Raw genomic sequence first — 26,200 nt, forward strand, 5'->3', positions numbered from 1 at the left:
AGCAGCCCCGCTGTCCAGCATGGCTCCGCCGAGTAATGACGGAGGATGACGGAGTGTCACCGATGATGCCGGTGATGTCGGCCACTCGTGTACCGGGACACCGCGTGAGTGGACGGCCGGGCCACCAGCGGACCCGCCCATCATGGGGTTCCCAGTCGAGGTCGTCGCCATGGGCGGCGGGGAATCCGAGGGAGCCCCTGGGAGCACAGCCCCAGCGTCGGACGCAGCAGCCGGTGTATCCGACTGCTGGAGTGCAGCGATGGGAGCAGGGGACTCATTGGGCAGCGAACCGATTCCCCAGGACCAGTTGGGGGCAGTGGGGTGGCTCCCCAACCCTCCGGCCGCAGGACACTACCTCGACCCAGGTGTCCCTCTGCAGTGGTGTCGAGCAGGATGGCCCCGGGCAGGCAATCGGATCCCTTCTCGCCGTGTCCGAGAGGCCCAGCCGTCATTGTTGCCGACAGGATCTCACGAACGTGCCTGCTCATAACCATGGCGGAGAGTTCGGGGAAACAGGTCGCGAAGCAAGAGATGACTGATTCTTTCTCCTGGAGCTCCTCTAACAGATGACAAATATCCCTTCTGAGGTCAGAAATTGTTTTATTTGCCTTCTCCAGCAGGCTATTGTGTTCGTCGCTGTCATTTGAAGGCTTTTTAATACGCTAGCACAAGCTAGCCTGTTTCCGGCATAAGCTAGCTGTATGCTAGTCCGTGAAATCAAGCGATTCACTGTTTCAAGAAAATTAAAAAATTAAAAGTAAGATAAAAATAGTCTCCAAAAAAGTAAAAATGCAATGCGCAGGTGAGGTAGACTCAAAGGACAAAGCACATATGTGCAATCGTTACCGTTATGTTCAAGCTCTGACGTGACCGCTGTCACTTGAACAGTCACTAGCATGACGTGGATGTGACATAAAGTGCGAATACGCTCTGAGGTGAAGCCAGTATAACAAAAGCTTTGCCGTCTGCCTCTTTCAGTACGTGAGGCTGCCACCAAAGAACTGAACGAACAGGAGGAGCAAGGGATCATTGAGAAAATTGACTCATCTGATTGGGTGTCCCCCATTGGTTTTACTAGTAGGAGAAATGGGAGAATCCGCATGTGTGTGGACATGAGAGAACCTAACAGGGCGGTGATGCCTGATAGCCACTCCTTACCACTGATTGAAGACCTGCTGTCAGAGCTGCATGGTTCTAAGATGTATTCCACCCTGGATCTGAAAAGTGCCTACCATCAGCTTGAACTGCACACAGACAGTAGTGGGCTGACTTCTTTCATTATACACAAGGGCCTGTACCAATACTGCACGGTGCCACATGGGCTGAGTTCTGCTCCTTCTGCATTTCAGAAAATAATGAAAAAAAGTATTTGTGGCCTATAAGGCGTGCAATGCTACACTTGGATGACGTCATTGTCTGTGGATTGTCACAGGCCGTCCATGACGCCAACCTGCAAGCCATTCTACTCCGCATTCAGGAGACAGGTTTGAAACTCTATATGGAAAAATGCCTGTTCCGGCTGACCAACTGGACTTTCTGGGGTTCAGACTGTCGCCTGATGGTTTGGAGCCTAATGACTCCCATGTCACAGCATTACTGAATGCCCCCGCACCTACTGAGGCTGCTTCTTTGTGTTCATTCCTGGGCCTAAGTGCGGGGTATAGCAAGTTTGTGCCTAATTATGCTAGTGTGGTTGAGCCAATGAGGGCCTTACTGTGAAAAAACACAGAATTTAACTGGACAGCTCATGAGAGTTTTGAACACGTAAAGAGCTTGATTGCTAACGGACCAGCGCCGACACTATTCGACCCTAACAAACAAACGCGCAGTCTCTGACTATGGCCTTGGAGCTGTCCTGATGCAAATAAATGATGATGGTGAGGAAGGAACTGTTGCTTTTGCCTCTCACAGCCTGAATGATGCTGAAAAGAAATAGTCGGAAAAGGAGGCCCTAGCGTGTGTGTGGGCTGCTGAGAAGTGGAAAGTGGCACTGGGGGAGGAGGTTCCTGCTGCGCACAGATCATCAAGCACTGACTACGCTCCTGACAACAAAAGGGAAGAACCGGGCTGGCCTGCACATAGCCAGGTGTTCTGCTCATCTCATGGAATTTGATTATGATGTCCAGTATAGGCCTGGCTCACAGAATGATTTTGCTGGTTGCTGATCTAGGCTGCCACTCCCTGGAACTGGCATGGACCACACAGAGAAAGTAGAGACAATTGTAGCAATAATGGCAGCGGCTGAGGCAATTTCTATGGAGGACTTCAAAGCTGCATGCCGCTGTTGCCCTGGACTCGCCAAGCTAGGGCCGCAAATTCAAAGGCCATGGCTGGGACGAATGAGTGCTGTTGACCCCGATTTGCGGCCCTATTACTTGATACGCAATGAATTGTCAGTAGTGAATGACTGCGTCTTCAGGGGTTCTTACTGCCTCCTTGTGTCATAAGCTCTGCAGAAGCAACTGATTCTCATAGCTCACGGGACTCACCAGGACATTTTCCACACGAAACAATGATTGAGGGAGCTGTACTGGTGGGCTAAAATGGACGGACAAGTGGAAGCTTTCATCAAGGAGTGTGCCACATGTCGTCAGAATGATAAGTCGGCTGTGACCCGCGATGCCCCCCTGAGCCCTGTTCAATTGCCGTCGGCTGCCTGGGAAAAGGTTGCCATTGACATCGTTGGTCCCTTTGAAAAGGTAATAAGAGACTGCAGATTTGCGATTACACTGGTGGATTACTACAGTAAATGGCCAGAGGTCGCTTTTAAGATAAGATAAGATAAGAATGCCTTTATTGATCCCACAGTGGGGAAATTTTCATTGTTACAGCAGCAAAGATATAGGTCACACAGGGACGGCGGCATAATGTAGCCATTAATGTATAACATTGACGGCAAACATTCGGGATCAAACCTATGTAAATATAAGCAGTAACATATGTATATACACATGTATATACACACCAACATACATCTACATAAAAAGTTTGAGGAACACTCATTTTGGCCTGTACATAGTACAGAGGAAAAATACTCTAAGTAAGTGACAGTGCTGCAGTGCTGTAGTGAAATGTAAGGAACAGCATTGGATAAAAATAAAACTAGACTAACAGTAGTGGGGAATGTTGAGTATTGCACGGTATTACAGTAGTGGTGAATATTGGGTATTGCACGATATGAGCTCAGGTGCAGGACTGCACGATTGCACTAATGTCCGCCAGATTGTAGAGACTACACAATGTTCTTGTTAAAGAGTCTGACAGCAGCAGGCAAGAAGGAACGGCGGAATCTCTCCTTTGCACAGCGAGGGTGTAACAGTCTGTCACTGAAGGTGCTGTGGAGTGCTGTTAGGGTGCCCTGGAGGGGGTGGTCCGGGTTGCCCAGCATTGATGACAGCTTGGCCAACATCCTCCTGTCCCCCACCGAGTCCACAGAGTCCAGGGAGCAGCCCAGGACAGAGCCGGCCCTCCTGACCAGTTTGTCCAGCCGCTTCTTGTCCCGGGCCGAGACGCCGCCTGCCCAGGTGACCACTCCCTGGAAGATGACCGATGCAACCACCGAGTCATAAAAGTTCCTGAGGAGTGTCCCCTGAACCCCAAAAGACCTCAGTCTCCTGAGTAGGAAGAGTCTGCTCTGACTCTTCCTATAGAGGGCATCTGTGTTGTCGCACCAGTCCAGTTTATTGTTCAGATGAACACCCAGGTACTTGTAAGTTGAGACTCTCTCAACATCTGTTCCCCGGATATTCACTGGTGCAGGTGAAAAGTGCTGGCACCTACCGAAATCCACCACCATTTCTTTGGATTTCCCCGCATTGATCAGGAGGCTGTTCTGCTGGCACCAGTCCACAAAACCCTGAGTAAGTTCTCTGTACTCCCGATCATCTCCGCCTGTGATGAGAACGACAATCGCAGAGTCGTCAGAGAACTTCTGCAGGTGACAGGTAGGGGTGTTGTAGTTGAAGTCCGAGGTGTAGAGGGTGAACAGGAAGGGAGCCAAGACAGTTCCCTGTGGGGCCCCCGTGCTACAGAGGAGCACATCAGACACACAGTCCTGTGTCCTCACATACTGTGGCCGGTTTGTGAGGTATTCCTGGATCCATGTGGTGAGGTGGTGGGCCACCCCCGCCCGCTCCAGCTTGTCTCCCAGTAGGATGGGCTGGATGGTGTTGAAAGCACTGGAGAAATCAAAGAACATGATCCTCACAGTGCTCCCCGCCTTCTCCAGGTGGGAGAGTGAAGTGTGGAGGAGGTAGATGATGGCATCATCCACACTGATGCCAGGTTGATATGCGAACTGGAGTGGGTCCATTGAGGAGCTCACCAGGGGGCGCAGGTGGACAAGGACCAGTCTCTCCAGGGTCTTCATCAGGTGAGACGTCAGCGCCACTGGTCTGAAGCTGTTAAGCTCCTTTGGGTGGGAGGTCTTTGGCACCGGGACCAGGCAGGATGTTTTCCATAGCTGGGGGACCCTGCCCAGCTTCAGGCTCAGGTTGAACATGTGCTGGACAATGCTACATGCATTGATGCTGCAGCAATTATCCAGTTCCTGACTGCATTTTTTTCATGAGAGCGGAATGTGAGCGAAATTGTGAGTGACAATGGCCCACAATTGACCACTGCTGAGTTCAAGATCTTCCTCAAACAGAGAAAAATTGTACGGCTGAGAACATTGGTGTACTATCCCCGTGCTAATGGGGAAGTTGAACGGTTCAACAGGTTGGTAAAAGACTGTCTGCAGACCGCTTCAATACAAGGTATGCCTTGAGAATCATTTTTACGATCCTTCCTCATGGACTACTGAGCGACCCCTCATGCAGCTACTTGGGTCAGCCCATCCATCTACTTCATGGAAGACACATGCGAACGAAACTTTAGATCTTGGATGGCATTCCTGTCACAGTGGATAGCAGTGTTTTGAGAGAAAGAATGGAACATAAACAGGAGAAGGTCATGCAGTACACAGATGTGAAGAGAGGTGCAAAACACCAGCACTTGCACCCTGGAGAGCATGTTAGAGTCAGGAAGCCATGGAAAGTAAGGAAAGGGAAACCAAACTTCACTCAACCACGGATGGTGGTGAGGCAAAAAGGTTCCCACACTTACCTGCTGGATGATGGTAGGACCTGGAATGCATCACAACTGACTGCATCGCCGACATGGCATATAGAATTTAACATTGACGGGCAGGATCCTGGATCCATGGATCCATCCTGAGATCCTGAGGACTGGCAGGTTTATATTAAAAAAATGTTGTTACTGTTTATACTATGCATGCTGTTGATTAATTTGGTTATGCGAATGGTTATGGAAGTTGATGGCTTTATTGAAAGGGGGGAAGATGTGCCTATAAATGTATAAAAATGCACGTGACCTCCATTCGCTAGGGGCTGGAACTATGCGGGAGAGAATTAAAAAAAAGGAAGGAAAGAAGGTTGTTTTGTTGTAGAGGGAAAATGAGAGAGTAAAGAACGAGACGGACTAAATACTAGTGTTTCATCTTGCACCAACACAATAGAGGTGAACTTAGAAAATTTTGCAAAGGTTGGAGCTCAAGCAAGGTATGCTAACTGCTCGGCCGGGCGATCCACTCGCATGCATCTCCCCTGGTCACATTTGTCGGGTAACCCTCGACTCTGGAAAAGTGTTGAAAGTCAGGCTTTTCAACATATAGGGCAACTTCGCACTTTATTAATAAAGTTAGGAGGATGAACCAGGGGCGGAGCCAGAACGTGGCTAATGGGTGGGCCTGGAAAAATCAGGGCTGGCCTGAATAATTCTCTCACTTCGCACGATCCTCCTATACACATTGTATATTCAAATAAAATGACAAACCGAATAAAATGAAGTTCAGATCTTCCTTAGACAACCACAATTATGCCATTCTTAATATTCAATTAAAAAAAACATAAATAAATTCACAATTTACTAAAAATGTAAAAGTATATATTTTTTCATGAATTTCACTGGGTGGGCAGTCTGTCAATCTGGGTGGGCCTGTGCACACCCTGTGCACACCCAGGCCCACCCATGGCTCTGACCCTGGGATGAATTTACTTTGTCGCTTGGCAACTCTGAGAATGCCCACAACTTCAGCGAGCTGTGCAAGTAACAATGGGACCCTTTCATGTTCAAACTTAATTGAAGGTGACATGTGGGTTTCTTCTCATCATCTCGCCCGAGAGAGTAACAAGGCAACAAAGCTAGCGGCTATAAGAGAAAGGAGAGTAGAAAAAAACACTACAGCGGTGTTGCGTCAGGACAGAGGGAGGACAGTCAGAGGAAGTGTTACGGGCGAGTCACAGTTGATGATTTCTTTATGTTTCCGACCTCATATATTGTTCATTAAAATTAAATTCTTTAGCTCAAAAGTTTGTCATCGTTATTTGTATGAAAATGTATACATTTTATTAATATATATATTTTTTTGTGACTTTAAGATCATGTTGTGGTCATTCAGATACGTCCGGGTCACAATTGATAATTTCTTGTTTCCGACCTTATATGTTGTTCATTAAAATTAATTTCGTTAGTTCAAAAACGCGTCATCATTATTTGTATAAAAAATTGTGCTGTCAAACAATTAAAATATTTAATTGCACATTTTATTTATTGCAAAAAAAATCCCTTGATTTTTCTGTCCCATTATTTTCTTGAATTTTAATACCCTTAACATGAATAAGAGGATTGATTTTCTTATGCAAATACTTTATTAAAGAGAAGTGAACCTAAACATATTATTTTTCAAGAACATGCTCTATGCAAGCCCACTAGTTGAAACAAGGCATTCTGATAAATATTGCGTTTGTGGAATAAGAGTCAATCTACCTGTTTTAAGCCATCAATGTCGACTGAAAATCACATCACAGATGCTCAGGGCTCAGGTACCGACCAATCACAGCTCACCTGTTTTCTGAACCTGAACCATGATTGGTCGTTATTTGAGCCCTCAGGGCATCTGTGATGTCATTTTCAGTTGACAGAAGTGATAAAATGGTCGTCCCCAGAGATGGCTAGATTTTGCTGCTTGACTCATATTCCACAAACACAATATTAATCAGAATGCCTTGTTTCATTTAGGGGGCCTGCATAGAACATATTCTTGAAAAAAAATGTTTGGGTTGACTTCCACTTCAATTGAAAAAAACAAGCATTGGATTCAATTCACACAAACAGCCTCTCAGCCCTTTCAAACACACACACACACCCACACACGCACACGCACGCACGCGTGTCCGCAGCCAAACACCCAATCATTTACATTGGTGTTGACCTGACAGATATAGTTATTTCTTCTTGAGGGCGAGTTGTTGCTCAAGCGCCGCTTGGATTACGAGAGCATTCATTTTTACGCACGTCACTTTTATTGCGCTCATGGCTATGACTTCATCGACAAAAAAGATGATTACTCGCTGCTCGAGTGTCTAATAAAGGTATTTTGTTCATCAAAATTCTGTAGTGGGGATATTCTAATGTAAATTGTGTCAGATAAATCAATGATAAACAGTTGGTGGACCGCTGAGATCGTCCCGTGCGGCTCTCGGTCGCGCCACGTGTGTCGTGCTGTTACAGCTGCTTTGGAGCAAACGGCATGTCATGTCATGTCATCTTCCAAACCGCTTATCCTATATAGGGTCGCGGGGAGTTGCTGGAGCCTATCCCAGCCGTCAATGGGCGAAGGCAGACTACACCCCGAACTGGTCGCCAGCCAGTCGCAGGGCAAGCAAACGGCATATTATTTTCTATTTATTATTTTTCTAAAATGCTGCAATATTGTTTTGTGAGTATATATTTATTTATACTGTGCTTAAGTATTTATTCCTTCTTAAAACATTTTTATTTGGTTTGGTATCACACATTTCCTGGGCGGAGAAGAAAGGAGAGAGAGAGGTGAATTAAAGCAGGGCTGTTCATGTCTTAATACGAAGACGCAACAAAACACTGTCCTGCCGTGTCGGTTGTCTTTACCAAGGAAGATGCCAGAATAAATACATAAAGTCAAACCTATAATGTAACCCACCATACCACGGCCTCCGAAGATAAGGAAGAACAACGTTTAAGGGGGACATTACCAACACGTGCGTCGCTATCACCACAGGGCAGGGGGACTCAGCCGAGCAATTCATCCTCATCGTCAATATTTTGAAGCAGATGTAATGCCTCCTCTTCTCTAAAGCTTTGTTTAAAATATACATGTATAGATCATGGTGACCACCAGCCTTTATCAATGCAGCCGTTGGTTGCTATGGAAAGCTTAAACACGCGATCAAAACAATTGACGGTGTCAAAAAGGGGATGGATTTACGCCGAAAATAACACGCTAAATTGACAGCCCTAATAAAAATGTTTACATTTTTATTTATTAATCAGGGGTTGCATTAACGCCGAGAAATAACGCGCTAAATTGACAGCCCTAATAAAAATGTTTACATTTTTATTTATTAAACAGATGTTTGGACTATTTTCCTGTTATGATCATTTATTAACAAAGTTAATGTGGTGAATGTGACCTGCTCTAATGTTTAATCATAAAAAATAATCACATAACGCAATGTTTTCAATACTAAGAAATGAAAAAAAAAAAAAAAACAGCCATCAGACAAAGTTAAATCCTTTTTTTCCTCACTTGATTTTCTAAACGGGTCAATTTCAATTCACAACATAACAGGAGGGTTCAAAAAGGTTTTGACCTTTGTTTCGGTATAAAATAATATTAAAAATATGAATAATTAATCTGATAATAGTAATAACAATATTAAAAATTAAAACAACACTATGCAGGTTGTTCATAATTCTTGTAAAATAATATCGATTTACAATTGGTTGAATGGTACATTTGTCACGGCTTGCGGGGGTCTGTATCGATTTCACTGTCACCAGGCAACCTTGAGGAGGAAACCAGAACCCTGGCCAACAAGAAAACTACAAATGTGCTGACTTGCTTTACGGCATACGCCACTTACCCTCTTTCTCCATTGGTTACAAAGAATGTAGTCGATTCTCACATCTACGGAATATTACTGGTGTCATGGCAGAAGCTGCAAAACAACCAAAGAAACAAAAAGTTTTGTCTGAAGAGACCAAAATTTTTTTTTAAAAAAGGGAGTCCACCCGCATAAAAGAACATTCAAGGATCAACTTGGCCCAGCTTTCACTCACTGGCGTGACCTCAAAAACTAGGAGGGACATCTTACGCTGCATTGGCTCTGTTCCTGCTGTACGAATAAGTAGCTTTCCGTGCTCAAATCAAAATGCTAATGCTAATGTTAGCTATTGTAAATTTGCATGCTCGCAATAAATAGCCATCAGCTTGATAATTCGCTATTCCACACTGACACGACCAGCCACGCAACAAACTCAAGTGTACTGTATAAAGAAAAAATGTGATGACTGCAAACTGCAAATACACAGTTTGAGTAAAATATATAGGAAACTACTGTGGAAAGATCAGCTATACTGCAATGTTTCCCCCATTTGCTTAGTGTGGTGGAAGAGAAGCCGACCAGCATTATAATAGATATTTCATTTTCGTCTGTGTGTAGCTGCAGCGGGCCATACATCCGACCACACTGCGTACAAGTGTACAGTATTTACATTTGTGGTAATGGTCAGTTTCATGTGACCAAATAAAACTGATGATTAAAAATATCACTTACCATAGCTGTACTTCAACAAGCCATGGCCGTTTGTATTCCAACAAGTATAAATTATGATAGTAACGACACGTTTGCTATCCATCCATCCATTTTCTGAACCACTTATACTCAGCAGGCTTGGAAGCGTGCAATAAAGTTTATGTTGCCCAAAGTGCCTTTGTTACGGTCAACTTCACTGGAGGCGGAGCCATGACCAACCCTCGGCAGGCTCATATAGGGCCCGTGCACTGCGTCATCACGACGTCATCATCCGCCATGTTTGGGGCGGTGAATGAGTGCATGTTAAAGGCTGTGTATTTGTCGATTCAAAAACATGTTAAAATGCAGGAAAATGGCTGGGCTTTACAACCACAGTGACGTAGCCAACGAGATACAAGCTCATGAGTTGATTTTTAACACATCTGCTTGTCATCGAAGTGAGCAATATGCCATTGTTTCTTATTAAGAGCGACGCGGAGGCAGTGCTGAGGCACCGTCAACAAATAATAACCACCAACAAAAAAACTAACAATTAAAAATAAAAAACTTAATCGTTATTCATTTTCGTGTTTCTTCTTTAATTACACACATAAATATCATCAGGTGGTTACAGTACTACCCCCGTTTTTGGATGAATTGTAGTATAACCAGGTAGTCCCTATCAATATGTGATGTGACTTTTGAGACCTAATGGTGAACACTCATTGATACAAAATCCCTTCTAAAATCTAATTTCTTATTTTTTCCCCAAAATGAGGGTTGTATTGTAACTAGCTGGAGATCTTTGTGTAAAAATTGAAGAAACACGACGATGAATAATAAAAAACGTGTTTTGTTTTTTTAATAGTTCGTTTTCATGTGGGTGCTTGCTATTTGTTGACGGTCCCTGGGCACGCATCTCTATCTCAGCGGAGCCTGTTGAAAAAGCACAAACATTAGTGGTCAGACCACAAATTGTGTTGCTGAAATTCAAGTGGTAGCTCTTTGGCTACCTTAGAGAGAGTGGACAAAGCTATCGTTTGCGTTGCAATAACTTCATTTTGGAGTTACGGACAACTCCAAATGTGCCAATCTGTTGCTAACTTTAACGAACTTCGATCTTTCGCCCAGCCGGAAACCTATAAAAACTCAGTCCGTTGTTAAATGTTCTTCCTTTGCGCTGCACCCACTAACACAGCAACGGTTCACCATGTTTATATATTTCAGCCATCTAAATTAAGCGAGAAACAGCGAGTTTTTCTTAATGTGTGAATTAAACATGAGAGAAATGTGAGAAAATGTTAATGTTAATAATTGTAAAACAAAAACGTTTCTTTCTTCGCGGATTTCACCTATTGCGTTTTTTTTTTGGAACGTAACCACCGCAATAAACGAGGGACCAATGTACACTGTGAGTAGGGCTGGATGATTACATCATTGAGAATTATGATATTACGTGACCAGTGCAAGCTTTGAGCATATTTACTCCATCAGGTGCTCAAGAAATGTACACAACTGCAGCCAATCAGACTCCAGTATTTCCTTCAAACTTTGGTTTGCAAGCTGAAGTAAATTGAATCCGCCAATAAATGAAAGAAGTAGCAGTAAACAGAAAGTAACAGCAACAATGACCATTTTTAGTAGTTCACTGTGTTTTTTCATATTGTTATACATTTGTTGTACTGTTGAATAAAAATGTTTGAAATAAATGAAAATAATGTTGCATGTCGCCTGAGTTGTGTGCGGGCAGCGTGGGATCGATTCCCGCTCAGTGACAGTGTCTATGTGTGCCCTGCGACTGGCTGGCGACCAGTTCGGGGTGCAGTCTGCCTTCGCCCATTGACGGCTGGGATAGGCTCCAGCAACTCCCCGCGACCCTATAAAGGATAAGCGGTTTGGAAGATGACATGACATGACATGTTGCATGTTGATAAAATGTTGAATTACGCCATAATGATCAATTTCAAAGCAATGAAAATTCTATTTTTATATCGCATCCACCACCCGCCCCCAAACCATGCCCATCAAGCCCCCCCCCCCCCCCCCCCACACACACACACACACATCGCCCGCCCCGCCCCCCCCCCCCCGTTCCCCTTGCCTTGTCTAAACTGGTCCGTTAAAATGTCGGGGACCACTGATTTCCATGATTATCTTTAAACAAAATCAACCAATGTACGTTGTACTGTGGCACACTGACACTATACTGTATGCTCTCTAATAAGATATTCTGATGATTGATTTTATGATGTTCTGATTCTCAAATTATCTTTTTTTTCAGATGGCTTTGCATCAGATCCTTTCAAAGGCAGTGACCCCTTTGCAGCGGACAGTTTTTTTCCAGAGGCAAAAAAAGGTTGTGATGAAGGAGCAGTAATTATCTGTGATGAGACCGACACTAGTCTATCTTGTGCTGAAAATAAAGCTTCAACGGGGACGCAGTGTTTTGAGTCTGAGTTTCCGGATGGAGACAGTGACATTGAGATGAGCTATAGTCAAGAGGATCCTGACACTATCCCTGGGGCAGATAACCACGGCTTTAAACCAATCCAGAGTTCATCTGAGGAGCTAGGCCCAGAGCCCACGCGAAGTTGGCATTCTCAGGGCCAGTATTCTGTACAATCGGATCCCAATGGGTATGAACTGGACCTCAGTACTGTCTCCCCACCCTCTGACATAGAAGAGCACAGTCTTGGATCTCTAGCTGGACAATTTACCAATGAGGCAACTGCGCAAGTGGAGGAAGGTAATTTTTGTAGGTATCAGTGTTTTACTAAAGTATTTAGAACCCTTGAACTTTTTCACAACTAAAACATACAAAATACAATTCATATTACATTTACCATATAAAACACACATTTACGTACATTCGATTGTTAATCGATTTTACAAACAATACGCCAGCAGCCGTCACATACCTCGCTTCGCCTAACCAAGGGTGCGAACCTCCCTTCGTCCTGCTCTCAACCAGCCGACGCCGAAACAACTGCGGTTACCAATCAACACATACCCCGAAAATCAGGTACAAAAAATAAAACACGGCAATGGACTAATTGTGTGCACTTACATTGTGCCTTTCCTTTACCTGCCCATAACTTCCTCGCTACCTGACGATCCCTCTCATGCACGGTGCCCAGGCAGACAGATATGTCAAACTTGGCGTGTGACGTCACTTTGTTATTTCCGGAGCACGCAACAACACCCTGAACACAATTGAATTAATTAGTATTACAATCACAAACATAAATAATTTTATTGGAATTTCATGTGGGCGGCACGGTGGTCGACTGGTTAGCTCGTCTGCCTCACAGTTCAGAGGTCGTGGGTTCGATCCCGGCTCCGGCCTCCCTGTGTGGAGTTTGCATGTTCTCCCCGTGCCTGCGTGGGTTTTCCCCGGGTACTCCGGTTTCCTCCCACATTCCAAAAACATGCTTGGTAAGTGGATTGGACACTCTAAATTGCCCCTAGGTGTGATTGTGAGTGAGGATATTTGTTTCTATGTGCCCTGCGATTGGCTGGCAACAAATTCAGGGTGTCCCCCGCCTACTGCCCGAAGACAGCTGGGATATGCTCCAGCACGCCCGCGACCCTTGTGAGGACAAGCTGTATAGATAATGAATGGATGGATGGATGGATTTCATGTGATAAAGAAATGAAAAGTGGCACATCATTGCAAATTGGAAGGAAAATGATACATGGTTTTACAAATGTTTTTTGTAAAAAAAAAAAATATATATTCAACACCCTAAGTTAATACATTGTCAAAAAAGCATTTGATGCGGTATGACCCTAATAGCTTTGGATATCTCCAGACTGTAATTTTTGCCCGTTTGTCTTTGCAAAATAGCTGAAGCTAAATCAGATTATGATGGAGAGTGTCTGTGAACAGCAATTTTGAAGTCTTGCTACCAATTGTCAATGTGATTTAGTGCTGGCTTTGACTAAGCTTTCTACACACTATTCTACATGTTTTGATCCAAGCCATTCCATTGTAGCTCTTGCTGAAGATTTAGGGCAGGGGTGGTCAATTCCGGCCCTCGAGGGACGGTATCCTGCATGTTTTCAACGTCTTCCTTCTGCAACACACCTGGGGATCGTTATCCAGCTTCTGCAGACCTTGCTGATTATATGATCATTTGAATCAGGTTGGTCGCAGCAGGGTGACATATAAAACCGGCAGGCCCTCGAGGACTGGAATTACCTGGTTTAGGGTCACTGTTTTGTTTGAAGGTGAACTTAAGTCTCAGCAGTGCACATTCTTCCACTTTTGTTGTGCCCCCAACAACAGTTTTGACTTTTTTTTCAGCTATGCCTTTCTTTCCACATTTCCATGAAGGCCTGATTGGTGGACTGAACAATTAATAGTTTTCTTGTAGACAGACTTTTCTACCTAAGATTTGGATTTCTGCTGCTCCTCTGCAGTTACCATGGGCCTTTTGGATGCTTCTCTGAACGATGCCCTCCTTAGTCAGTTTTGGTGGATGGCCATCTATTGATAGCAGGGACATGCTGAGGATTGATTTTCCCGAAATGGCCTGTCTATTTCCAGGCCGGTCGAACCACGTGACAGCCGCCCCATGGACCGTTGCTGATTAACTTATTGTCAAATTCTGCTTACCCGCAGGACTGTACGGAAAATCCTGACCGACTACTCCGTTCAATGGGTTAAGTCTCCCCTTAACCCTTGCCAGTTCTTAAAGGGTCACGCAAGGGGACGGGAGCCCTTTAAGCTGGTGTCGAAATGAATTCGCCTAGGTTTATTAACTGCCTTTACATTTACGTAGCCAACCCGATCCGCCGCTGTTTATTTGTCCTTAATGAGTAACCATCCATAATCAAGAATGAATAATACGACTACTACATTTTTACAGCAGCTTTGTCTCTATGAATCGTTTGCATTTGAAATTTAACAGTCTTTATTAAGACTGTAAGGATTTGTTTATATTTAGCCGGAGTAAATTATTTAATTAATTTTACAAAAGATAACACGACCTTTTATCTGTAAGGTCGTAGCCGTACATTCAATATAGAGGTTGAGAGGTAAAAATGAATTAAATTGTAACAATGACAAAGATAGATTTAAATAAATTTAAAGGATTTATTTTGACAACAAGGATTCAAATAATAAACATTGATCAACAGTCGAATCCGCCAGACGCGAAGTTCAAACAGTAATCATGAAAATAACAGAGCCAGTGCTTTTTGTATGGCATAAAACCAGATTTGTATTAATAATAAAAGTAATAATAATAAATCCTTTATTAAGATAAGAATGCCTTTATTGATCCCACAGTGGGGAAATTTTGTTACAGCAGCAAAGATATAGGTCACACAGGGGCGGCGGCATAATGTGGCCATTAATGTATAACATTGAAGGCAAACATTTAGGATCAAACCTATGTAAATATACGCAGTAACATGTGTATATACACATGTATATACACACCAACCTACATCTACATAAACAATATGAGGAACACTCATTTCGGCCTGTACATAGTACAGAGGAAAAAATACTCTAAGTAAGTGACAGTGCCGCAGTGCTGTAGTGAAATGTAAGGAACAGCATTGGATAAAAATAAAACTAGACTAACAGTAGTGGGGAATGTTGAGTATTGCACGGAATTACAGTAGTGGGGAATATTGGGTATTGCACGATATGAGCTCAGGTGCAGGACTGCACAATTGCACTAATGTCCGCCAGTTTGTAGAGACTACACAACGTTCTTGTTAAAGAGTCTGACAGCAGCAGGCAAGAAGGAACGGCGGAATCTCTCCTTTGCACAGCGAGGTCTGTCACTGAAGGTGCTGTGGAGTGCTGTTAGGGTGCCCTGGAGGGGGTGGTCCGGGTTGCCCAGCATTGATAACAGCTTGGCCAACATCCTCCTGTCCCCCACCGAGTCCACAGAGTCCAGGGAGCGGCCCTGTCCAGCCGCTTCTTGTCCCGGGCCGAGACGCCGCCTGCCCAGGTGACCACTCCCTGGAAGATGACCGATACAACCACCGAGTCATAAAAGTTCCTGAGGAGTGTCCCCTGAACCCCAAAAGACCTCAGTCTCCTGAGTAGGAAGAGTCTGCTCTGACTCTTCCTATAGAGGGCGTCTGTGTTGTCGCACCAGTCCAGTTTGTTGTTCAGATGAACACCCAGGTACTTGTAAGTTGAGACTCTCTCAACATCTGTTCCCCGGATATTCACTGGTGCAGGTGAAGAGTGCTGGCACCTACCGAAATCCACCACCATTTCTTTGGATTTCCCCGCATTGATCAGGAGGCGGTTCTGCTGGCACCAGTCCACAAAACCCTGAGTAAGTTCTCTGTACTCCCAATCACCTCCGCCTGTGATGAGGCCGACAATCGCAGAGTCGTCAGAGAACCTCTGCAGGTGACAGGTAGGGGTGTTGTAGTTGAAGTCCGAGGTGTAGAGGGTGAACAGGAAGGGAGCCAAGACAGTTCCCTGTGGGGCCCCCGTGCTGCAGAGGAGCACGTCAGACACACAGTCCTGTGTCCTCACATACTGTGGCCGGTTTGTGAGGTAGTCCTGGATCCATGTGGTGAGGTGGTGCGCCACCCCCGCCCGCTCCAGCTTGTCTCCCAGTAGGGTGGGCTGGATGGTGTTGAAAGCACTGGAGAAATCAAAGAACATGATCCTCACAGTGCTCCCCGCCTTCTCCAGGTGGGAGAGTGAAGTGTGGAGGAGGTAGATGATGGCATCATCCACACTGATGCCAGGCTGATATGCGAACTGGAGTGGGTCCATTGAGGAGCTCACCAGGGGGCGCAGGTGGACAAGGACTAGTCTCTCCAGGGTCTTCATCAGGTGAGACGTCAGCGCCACTGGTCTGAAGCTGTTGAGCTCCTTCGGGTGGGGGGTCTTTGGCACCGGGACCAGGCAGGATGTTTTCCATAGCTGGGGGACCCTGCCCAGCTTCAGGCTCAGGTTGAACATGTGCTGGACAATTCCACACAGCTGGTCTGCGCAGGATTTGAGGAGCTGGGGGCTGATGCCATCTGGACCCGCTGCCTTCCTCGCCTTCATCTTCTTCAGCTGGTTCCTCACCTGAGATGTTGTGAAGGCCAAGGCTGGACAGGAGGGAGTGGTGGCTATCTGGTGTAGCTGGGAGCTGGAGACTGTGGAGAAAAGAGGGGAGGGGGTGACACGCCCAGCAGGAGGAGTAGGTGGAGGCTGCAGCAGGAGAGACTGAGTGGAGGCAGGCATCTGATCGAACCTATTGAAAAAGAGATTCAGCTCATTTGCCCACTGCAGGTCCCCCCCAGTCCGGGTCTTGGGTTGTCCGTGGCCTGAGATGGTCTTCAGGCCCCTCCAGACTCCCCTGGCGTTATTCTGCAGCAGCTGCTCCTCCATCCTCTTCCTGTAGGACCTTTTCCCCTCTCTGATCCTCCTCCTCAGCTGGCGCTGCACAGTCCTCCGCTCCTCTATGTTGTCTGACGCAAAAGCCCTCCTCTTCTCCTTCAGGAGAGCTTTTATGTCTGGTGTTATCCAGGGTTTGTTGTTGGAGAAACACCTTACTGTCCTGGTGGGTATGGTGTTCTCCATGCAGAAATTTATATAGTCTGTAACAGTGTCCGTTAGACTATTAATGTCTTCCCCGTGAGCATCGCTGAATACTTCCCACACAGTTGTGCTGAAGCAGTCCTTTAAGGCCTCTCCAGACCATCTCTGAACCGTGCGGGTCACAGCTGGCTGCCTGCGGACCAGAGGTTTGTACACAGACTGGAGAGCCACCAGGTTGTGATCAGCTTTGCCCAGCGGGGGGAGGGGCAGTGATGTGTGTGCCTCCTTGGTGTTGGCATAGAAAAGGCCCAGTGTTTTATTGTCTCTGGTGTGGCAGGTGACATACTGTGTGAATAAAGGCAGGGGAGTCATGATTGAAGTCACCAGAGATGAGTACCAGGGCATTTGGGTGCTGTGTTTGTAGCCTGCTCACTGCTGCAGTCAAGACATCACAGGCTCTGTCGCTGCTGGCAGCTGGTGGGACGTAGACGGTCACCGCGATCACATGACTAAACTCTCGCGGGATGTAGAATGGCCTCATGCCAACAGCTAGCAGCTCAATATCCCTGCTGCAAAGCTGCTCCTTAATCGTGATGTGCCCAGGATTACACCATCTATCGTTCACAAACACAGCCAGCCCTCCTCCTTTCCTCTTTCCACTCTCCAGCGTCATGTCCGCGCGTATGATTTGGAAGCCGTCCAATTCTACGACCGCGTTCGGCGTTAGCGCTGTTAGCCACGACTCCGTGAATAGCATCAGGCTAGCCTCCCGGAAGTCCCTCTCCCGCTAGCTCGTCCATCTTGTTGGGGAGCGATCTAACATTCCCCATGATAACAGACGGGAGGACAGGATGGTATCGTCTCCTCCTTTCCCGGCGTTTAACCCCCGCACGAGATCCCCGTCTCTTCCTCCTCAGCTCACGTGGGATATCGGGTCTCGCCCCGGGAGCCGGCGCATGGTTAGCACGGAGTGCTAACAGCTGATTCCGGCTGTAAACAATGGGGGCTCGGCTCCGAGCCAAGTCGCCGGACACGATCGCGCAAAAAATAGCCATCAGCAGCAGCAAGAATACCGCAGTTTGGGTGTCCATTGCTACGCAAGTTACGACTATCAACTATATGAAAAAGGTATGAGGTAGAGTAATATTAAAGAACAAAAACACATGAAAAGGCTCACCGATGAGCCGGAGCTACTTTAGCGGGCTGCCATTCGCGCAGCGCCGGAAACGAAATAAAATTAATAATACACAGGAGAAAAGAGAAATAAGAATAAAATGTTAAAACCATAGTAATAACATGTAAAATAATAACAAAAATAAATAATAGTAAAATGATGAGAAAGGGTTAAATGAGAGTAAATAACAGTCTAATTTGGCTAAGCTTTTTAAGGGTGATCAATTCTTAAAATGCCCCAAAATCTAATTAGTGATGAGGTATTTTTGCGAAGAAAAGAAATATAGACACTCGACTGGCCTTTATCTTTATACACGCGATAACAGGTTATTTATTTTAATTACCTTAACAAAGTGATAATTTGGCTATGTCCAAAAGGATGATGATTAATCCATCTCTCCAAGATTGAAAAATCCAAAGTAGGAAAATATGCTAAATTAATCCTCCGTAAAAGTGTCCATGAAATCCGCTGGAAAAAGGGCACGGGGCTTCTATGACCAGGGCCTTATACAGCCTCTATTTTTCCAGAAGCTTCTACAACAACTGCGCATGTCTCAGTACAATTCCACTGGGTCAGGCGCTTTGTAAAATTCCATTACCTCATCTTTTTCAGTTTGGGCGTTAGCTGATCTTATGTAAACAAGTCCCTTCGGCTCACCAAGTTTTTGGATTGCAAGCAATATTATGATTGTTTGAAACAAACATAATATTAAAACAAACATGATACTGGGCTCAAAGCAAACATTGCATGTTTTAAATTAACACAATACTAAGTAAAAGTAATCATGTTATTAAAACATTGTAAGGCTTAATATTATATATCTAAGCAGCGTAATATAATGGATAACATGTATACACAATCAAATTGCTACATTTACTCTCTTTAAGCAACAGGTCTTAGTCTTGTTTTGTCTTCACATCGCATACGACATTCATGAGAGCAACAAATGTACACGGGTCACAGGTAATACACAAAGCAGTTTCAAAGCATTGTCTACTGTAGCATAAAAGGCAAAATGATTATTCTTTCATTCACCACGTTGTTGTTACATTACAACATTCAAAAGGAAATGAAAGCAATAATCGTTTAAAATAAAAAGTAACAGTTGTACTGTTAATACAGTAATTACTTTTACAATACTGTGTGATCAAACCCTAACTGTGGGTTTTATTCTGAGAATAATATGTTTTATTGTGATCAGCATAATCTTTGTAAGGCATTTGGAAAGGTATTGTAAACGCAAGATCAAGTGTGAGCATTGACTTTGGTATGTGTATGTTAAACTTTCAGGGATTACTTGAGCTGGCAAGTTTGTAGTATCCAATTAGCGATGTCGACATTAGTGTACGAATTTGGAAGTGCACTTAAAGGATTTTTTTTACTCCCTGGGGCTTATATCATCAATTTAATCGTACCATCGCTTCTCCTGACATGGCACACCACTTGACATTTTATAATAGTGAGGTCCAATTTAAATCAATCCGTGCAGAACAAAGGTTTTGTTACAGTTTGTTGTGCGCAAGTCCAGCGAGCTCCTCCGTATCTCTGGCAGACCCAGTCGGTGGCTTGCTTGTTTATTTGTGCTGCTAAGTCATGTGACGGCACATTAGCATAAAACAAAAGCGGGTAGGAGGAGCAGAGTGTGCCTGCTCTGTGCTGAGGCAGAAGAAGCGAGTCCGGCAATCTGGCTGCCGCCTGCTTGACGAAACTGCAGCAGTGCATACAAGACGAACATCGAAACTGCTCATCACGCTAGTATCAATCCGATACTGATACTGAATTGGTATCGATACTATTGATTCGCCCACCATTATATTGATTATCTGGGACCTTGGTTACTACATTTTGTGCCATCGCATGCGTAATTATGTGCCGGCATGACAGTAAATTTAGTTGAATCCTAAAAAGTGTGTGCATGTTTTACCACTGATGGTTTTCACAACAGTAACCCTGTCTTTTTATTTCTTTTCAGCTAACACTGTCACTGAGCTTGATGATGAAGTGGTGATGGTGCCGGACAAAACAGGCAGGAAAGACAACACTCAGTCTCTTGATAGTGAACCTGGAGAAGTAACAGATTGGACAAGTAACATCAAAGCGGGACCAGGAAACCCTTCAACTCTTCATAACTCTGTAGACTCTCATAAACTCTACACTGAACCGGAGTCACAAGGAACCTATCTGAACTTTGACTGTGAACTAACAAGTCAGTCTTCCTTTGATCCATATGGCTTCAAGCTCAGTCCAGAACATTCTAGTCTCACCCTTTTAGACCCCGATGAAGCTGAGCTGAGCCCAGTACCCAGTGTTCAAGATCTGGCTTTTGACCCAGAACACTCCTCGTCTCAACCAGAACCCTTGAGCTTTTATTCCTATGATTATGAAATCCCCACTTCCCAGATGGTACAGGACTCTGATCCCTATGGCTTTAAGCTCAGTGTTGAAAAAGAGAATCAGGAGGTCCCAGAACCTTGTTGTAATGATAACATGGAAAACATGGCCCGCAGTACATTTGAGGATAAGGACAAAGTTAACTGTAGCAATCAAAAAGTGCTACAACCTCTTCCGCATGAAAATCAAGAAGTGTTTGACCCTTGTAGCAACAATAACCAAGAACTGCTGGGTGTGTTTAAAAGCAGAAACCAAGAAGGACTGGAACCATCATCTCTGGTCTACAGTGGAAATGTATGGTTCAAAAGCAAAGAAAATGAAGAAGTCTTGAATATTTGTAGTCCCAACAACCAAGAAGTGGTTGAACACTATTACTTTTTAAGTGACAAAGAAGTTGAACAGTGTGAATATGGTAACCAAGAAGTGCTCGGATTTTGTAGCCATGGTAATCTGGAACAATTTGATTTCTCCTGTACAGAGAATAAGGAAGTGTTGGATTTAGACAGCCATCAAGAAGTAAGTGAAAATCCGGAAGTGCTAGTTTTAGGTAGCCACGAAAACCAGGGAATACTGAATCCCAGTAACAATAAATATGAGAAATTGCTAGATTTGGATGGTCATAATAACCAGGAAGTGCTGGACTCGGTAAAAGATGAGGTTTATGCTGAAAGCAACAACAATCATTGCACCCTCAAACCGGAGTTTAACACCAGTCCCACCAATAACAGCTCAGACAGTGATGTGGCATCAGAAGAACTGCTCGGATTAGAACCCGGTAATATCACTGTTGGAGATACCCTCGTGGGCTGCAGCATCATGTCCACCAACCAGACTTGCAGCATGTGTAATGATCCTTCCAGTCACAACATGCTAGAGGGTGATCTTGGTTCTGTGTTCAGGACTGGTGGCTACATTGGCTGTCCTGATGTAGCTGATGATCTAGAACCTATTTACCAGAGACAGATTAACATTGTAGCAGAGCCAGTGCGGCCAGTCAGACCAGTAAGACCTCCCCGGCCTTCACTCAGGGTAAGTTCCTGCATATTTATCAAATTCTGCATACAAATGTTATTCATGAATCACGATGTTGACCAATGCATGGTATGTGTGTTTTTAGGCAAAGGAGAAAGCGGAGTCCCCAACTCATGCAATCGACCTGAAATGATTAATCAATAATCAACACTAGTATTCTTATCCTAACAATGACAGAATAAATCGAAGAGGAGTGAAATAAGAAGATGAATGATTTGAAAAAGGGAACTGACAAGGGCGATGACACGGTTTCATTTACAGTCTGTAGTTATTTGTAGCAAGAACTATAGACTCATTGTGTCCATTTTTATGTACTGCAGTTAAAAGGAAGACTGAAATAAGAAAGAGGAGGGGCCTGTTTCAACAGCACCTGCTTGCAAAGAGGTCTGAAAACGTACAGTATGGCTCACTTCATTAGTACATTACTGTTAGTCATTTTTGGGAGTCACTTTTTTTTGGGTAACCATTATCACCCAACTGTTAAGTTAATATCTGTTTTCGTACATAGTCTGCTGCCAGCACACTTTCGTGTTTTGAGTCCTGGACAAGGCTAATTGGTACATCATTAAAAAAAATATCCAATATTCTAGTTAAGATTGATGTTAGAGCCTGTATAAGTGGACTTGTTTCAAGAGCAAATGTATATACAGTACAGTAGTGTGGATTTTATCCCTTGCAACTATTGTCATAGTTAGTTAGTTAGTTAGTTAGTTAGTTAGTTAGTTAGTTAGTTAGTTAGTTAGTTAGTTAGTGAGAAATGATCAAGATATTAAAAAAAAAAAAGTAATCTTTGACTGATCTATTATTTTGTTTGCATGTGTTTTCAGTTTTTGACCCAACTCGATGTCCATAATGGTAAAATAATATTCAGAGAACACAATCAGTTCCATGCTGGCCGAGTTCCAATTTGTTTTATTTTTATTTTTTTTATGAATTAATAATAATCAATGTATATTAAAATAGTCCATTCCAGCATGAAACTGCTTCCATCATAAAACCTGTGTGCTGTATGTAAACTGTGCAGGCAATGATTTAAGCAACATGTTACTTCATCAGCTGTCATCAATGTACAAGCAGACTTAAAGCGGAAGTCAACCCAAACATTTTTTTTCAAGAATATGTTCTATGCAAGCCCACTAAGTTGAAACAAAGCATTCGGATAAATATTGTGTTTGTGGAATAAGATTTAATCCACCTGTCTTTAGCCATCTCAGGGGACACACATTTTGTCACTTCTGTCAGGTGTTACATTGGTCAGGTAACGACCAATCACGGCTGACCTGTTTTCTGAAGCTGAGTCGTGATTGGTCGTTACCTGAGCCCTGAGCATTTTCAGTCGACGTGACAAAATGGAAGCCCCCTGAGATGACTAAAAAGGGGTGGACTTTGCTCCTTAATTCATATTCCACAAACGCAATATTAATCACAATGCCGTGTTTCAACTCGTGGGCCTGCTGGGAACATATTCTTGAAAAAAATGTGTTTGGGTTGTTTTCTCATTATTACTTTGTTTGATGAAATCAAGTGTCTACAAGCTTGGATAATAAAGGCAAATATTTGAAGCATATCATGTGAACCTGGGAGAAGCACGGCGATGGCTTCCTGCACAGCCTGTGTCAGCAAATTGTCCAGGGTGAACTCTACTCTTAATTTGTTAAAACAATACACATGCAAAAGGAAACGAAAGTTGCAGATGGACCTAACATATAATTTTGGAACTTTTTACTTACTAGAAGTAATTTAATATATTTCAACTCACACAAATGTAAAATGTACTTAGTACATAACCTCCCCTTTGATAACAAGCATATGGAATCTCTCCAGTCAGAGGCAATAGCTCAGAAGTAGCATAAGCAGCTAATGTTAGCAGTTGTGAGCTTTACTCGGTGCTCCTTCTTGTCAAACATCACAAAGAGATTGGACTCTTGGACTAAAATACCCAACAATAGTCACAGACATCCAAATTAAAGTACTTTTTTCACAAAATCTGGTTAATACCAGCTGTGTCTTTGACTATCAAGTAAGAAAGTAAACCACCTTGGTCTCTTGCGAAGAAAAGAAAAAAGAAACAAGATTTATTGCAGGCCAATTCAAGATGTACTAAATTACCCTAGATTTTTTTTTCTGTATTTTGCCGACAACTGTTTTCTGTTAACGTCATACATTCTGACAATTTAATGTCCAAATGTTTGTGCCTAAGACATATTTTTCCAAATAATTTTGGTCAGACACAAAATGTTATTGCAGTTACGGTGCAAGTTGAGGTTTCACTGTGCATGCATCATCATTAGACCTAAGTCTTGAAAGCAGTTGCAGGCAACAAATGGTTTTAAGACCCCCCCTTGAGATATCAAGTGTAATTTACCTTTTAGCTAGAATGCTAGATACAATTAACAGATTAACACATAAAGACATGGTCTGTAGCTAAAGGACTGTAATGTACTGTACTAAACTGTACTTGATACCTTCACAAAAGTCATCAACATTGTATCATTTTGACTATTTAGCATATGCCACACATTGGCTTGAATCCTGTACAATTACTATATGTAAGAATATGTACTTTACGATTTAACTAACATTACGGTACTACAGTAATTGTTCTGTAGTGTTAAGTATAGCAAAAGCAAATACAATACAAAACAATAGCAAAAAATTGAGACAGAAATAAAAAAGTGCATTTTCTCCAACCTGAATCAAGCTAAATGTAAAATAAGACAATTGTTATGCTATATGCACTGTAAGAAATCCTAATAATACTACTTTTGTGATCTAAAATGTAAATTTCATGTACATTTTACATATTTATTTTATTTATGTAAATTTCTTGTTTATGCTTGAGTTCATACACAAATGTTAAAATAAGCTTTTGTGGGTTATTGGCATTGCAGATAAAATTGCAGTTTCATCATAAGTGATTTATTGTTTAGCCATTACATCAATTAACAATTTTTAAATTGATTTTTAGTGTTACTGTGAATCCTGTGATACACAATTCTGTGACTTTGACTCTATGTAAAGATGTCATCTCTAGTCAAAAATGCATGCCATACTAACAGTCATCGGTCAACACTTTTCATAAAATTAGTCTGAAATCTTTCACTGATCAATGATGATGTGTCTAGGCCTTGCAGTGATACTGTCCTTGTTAATGCTTGATATTTGTTGTCTAGTTATTTACAGGCTAGGAACATATCCGGCTATTGCTTCATCCAAACCAACACTTATGTTTGTCACAGTATCTGGTGTAAATTAAAATGTGGGTGTCATGTATCATGATTTGACAGGTGGTCTATCTATCAGTAAAGTGTCAGTTGAGCAGGAATCCTCTTCAGAAGCATACAGTGCAGATTAAGGTGCTTTTCACTATTACTATTGTATTTGTATGTATGTATGTATGGTATTTGTTGCAATGTAAATACATTGGTCTGTGCTTGAGACATCAAGGAATACAACATCGTTGAAGTGAGTATCAGGAGTACTGCTATAGTTTGGATAATTGTACATGTTGTTATAACCTCTATTCTTGGATCTTCATAGGATAAGCATCTGGGGCTTTTGATGTCAAGTCAGCAAAAATATGTATTTTTCTTTAGTAGAGGATTAAAGGGGTATTCACTCCCCTACCTCTGTCTTGCTCCACCCCTCACAAATATTTGAAAACGGCGCCTAAAGGGGTGTTGCCTGGAAGACCATTGGGCGTGGTTTGGCTGTGATTAACAGCAGCAGTGACAAGCTACAACCTGAATAACAGAGCTGGGCACGTGACCCTATTTTGCCGGTCCAGCCGCGACCCTCCACCCTTGACCCGGGTACCCTTCCGGCCTCGAGCCCCCGCCCTTATTCATAAAAATGATCACCCCCCGTGTGCAGCAATGAAATCACAGTAAATAATAAGTACCCGCTTCCTCTTTTGCACACTGCATTCACCCCATTACAGACCGCCACAATATTCACAGAGGACTGAGAGTGCGGCCGCAGCATTTAGCAGCCTGAAAGCCTTATTTATGAATCCACCTGTACTGACCCATCCTAACCCTGATTTTCCTTTTGTGGTCGAGGTTGATAAATCAGATTCAGGAGTGGGGGCCGTCTTATCCCAGCGTTCCCCAGTTGACCAGAGGCACCGCCCCTGCGGCTTCTTTTCCCGTCAACTCAGCACCGCCGAGGCAAATTATGATGTAGGGAACCGTGAACTGCTAGCCATCGTGCTTGCCCTACTTGAATGGAGACATTGACTGGAAGGAGCCAAAGAACAATTTACTGTGAACACGGATCACCGGATTGTGAGTGCGGATGTTTGTCTCTGTGTGCCCTGCGATTGGCTGGCAACCAATTCAGCGTGTCCCCCGCCTACTGCCCAAAGACAGCTGGGATAGGCTCCAGCATGCCCCGCGACCCTTGTGAGGATAAGCGGTATCGATAATGGATGGATGGACGGACCACCGGAATTTAGACTACAATCCAATCAGCCAA

At 43.7% G+C, this 26,200-nt stretch overlaps 1 protein-coding gene and 1 long non-coding RNA gene across 6 annotated transcripts in view; one reads left to right on the forward strand and one right to left on the reverse strand.

Annotated features, from left to right (window-relative positions):
• Positions 1 to 18,797, reverse strand: part of LOC147140332 (uncharacterized) — a 58,226-nt gene extending 39,429 nt beyond the window's left edge. Inside the window, exons 1-2 of one of the 2 annotated variants that reach the window (XR_015088509.1) lie at positions 18,645 to 18,797; positions 8,964 to 9,038 (exon numbers count right to left, since the gene is read on the reverse strand). This is a non-coding gene — a long non-coding RNA (uncharacterized LOC147140332). Of the gene's footprint in view, positions 1 to 8,963; positions 9,039 to 9,656; positions 9,894 to 18,644 lie in introns of those variants that run through there. The other variant, XR_015088508.1, reaches the window with a different exon arrangement.
• Positions 1 to 24,997, forward strand: part of LOC147140331 (uncharacterized) — a 94,169-nt gene extending 69,172 nt beyond the window's left edge. For 3 of the 4 annotated variants that reach the window (XM_086044083.1, XM_086044086.1, XM_086044085.1), the window contains 3 exons: positions 11,896 to 12,369; positions 20,274 to 21,721; positions 21,810 to 24,997. In XM_086044083.1, the coding sequence (XP_085900209.1) occupies positions 11,896 to 12,369; positions 20,274 to 21,721; positions 21,810 to 21,857 (1,970 nt within the window). In that variant the 3' untranslated portion in view covers positions 21,858 to 24,997. The remainder of the gene's footprint in view (positions 1 to 11,895; positions 12,370 to 20,273; positions 21,722 to 21,809) is intronic. The other variant, XM_086044084.1, reaches the window with a different exon arrangement.
• The last annotated feature ends 1,203 nt before the right edge of the window (positions 24,998 to 26,200 follow it).

The sequence above is a fragment of the Filicampus tigris genome, chromosome 10 (assembly GCF_054856515.1).
Source record: "Filicampus tigris isolate MCC_2025a chromosome 10, RoL_Ftig_1.0, whole genome shotgun sequence".
Lineage (NCBI taxonomy): Eukaryota > Metazoa > Chordata > Actinopteri > Syngnathiformes > Syngnathidae > Filicampus > Filicampus tigris.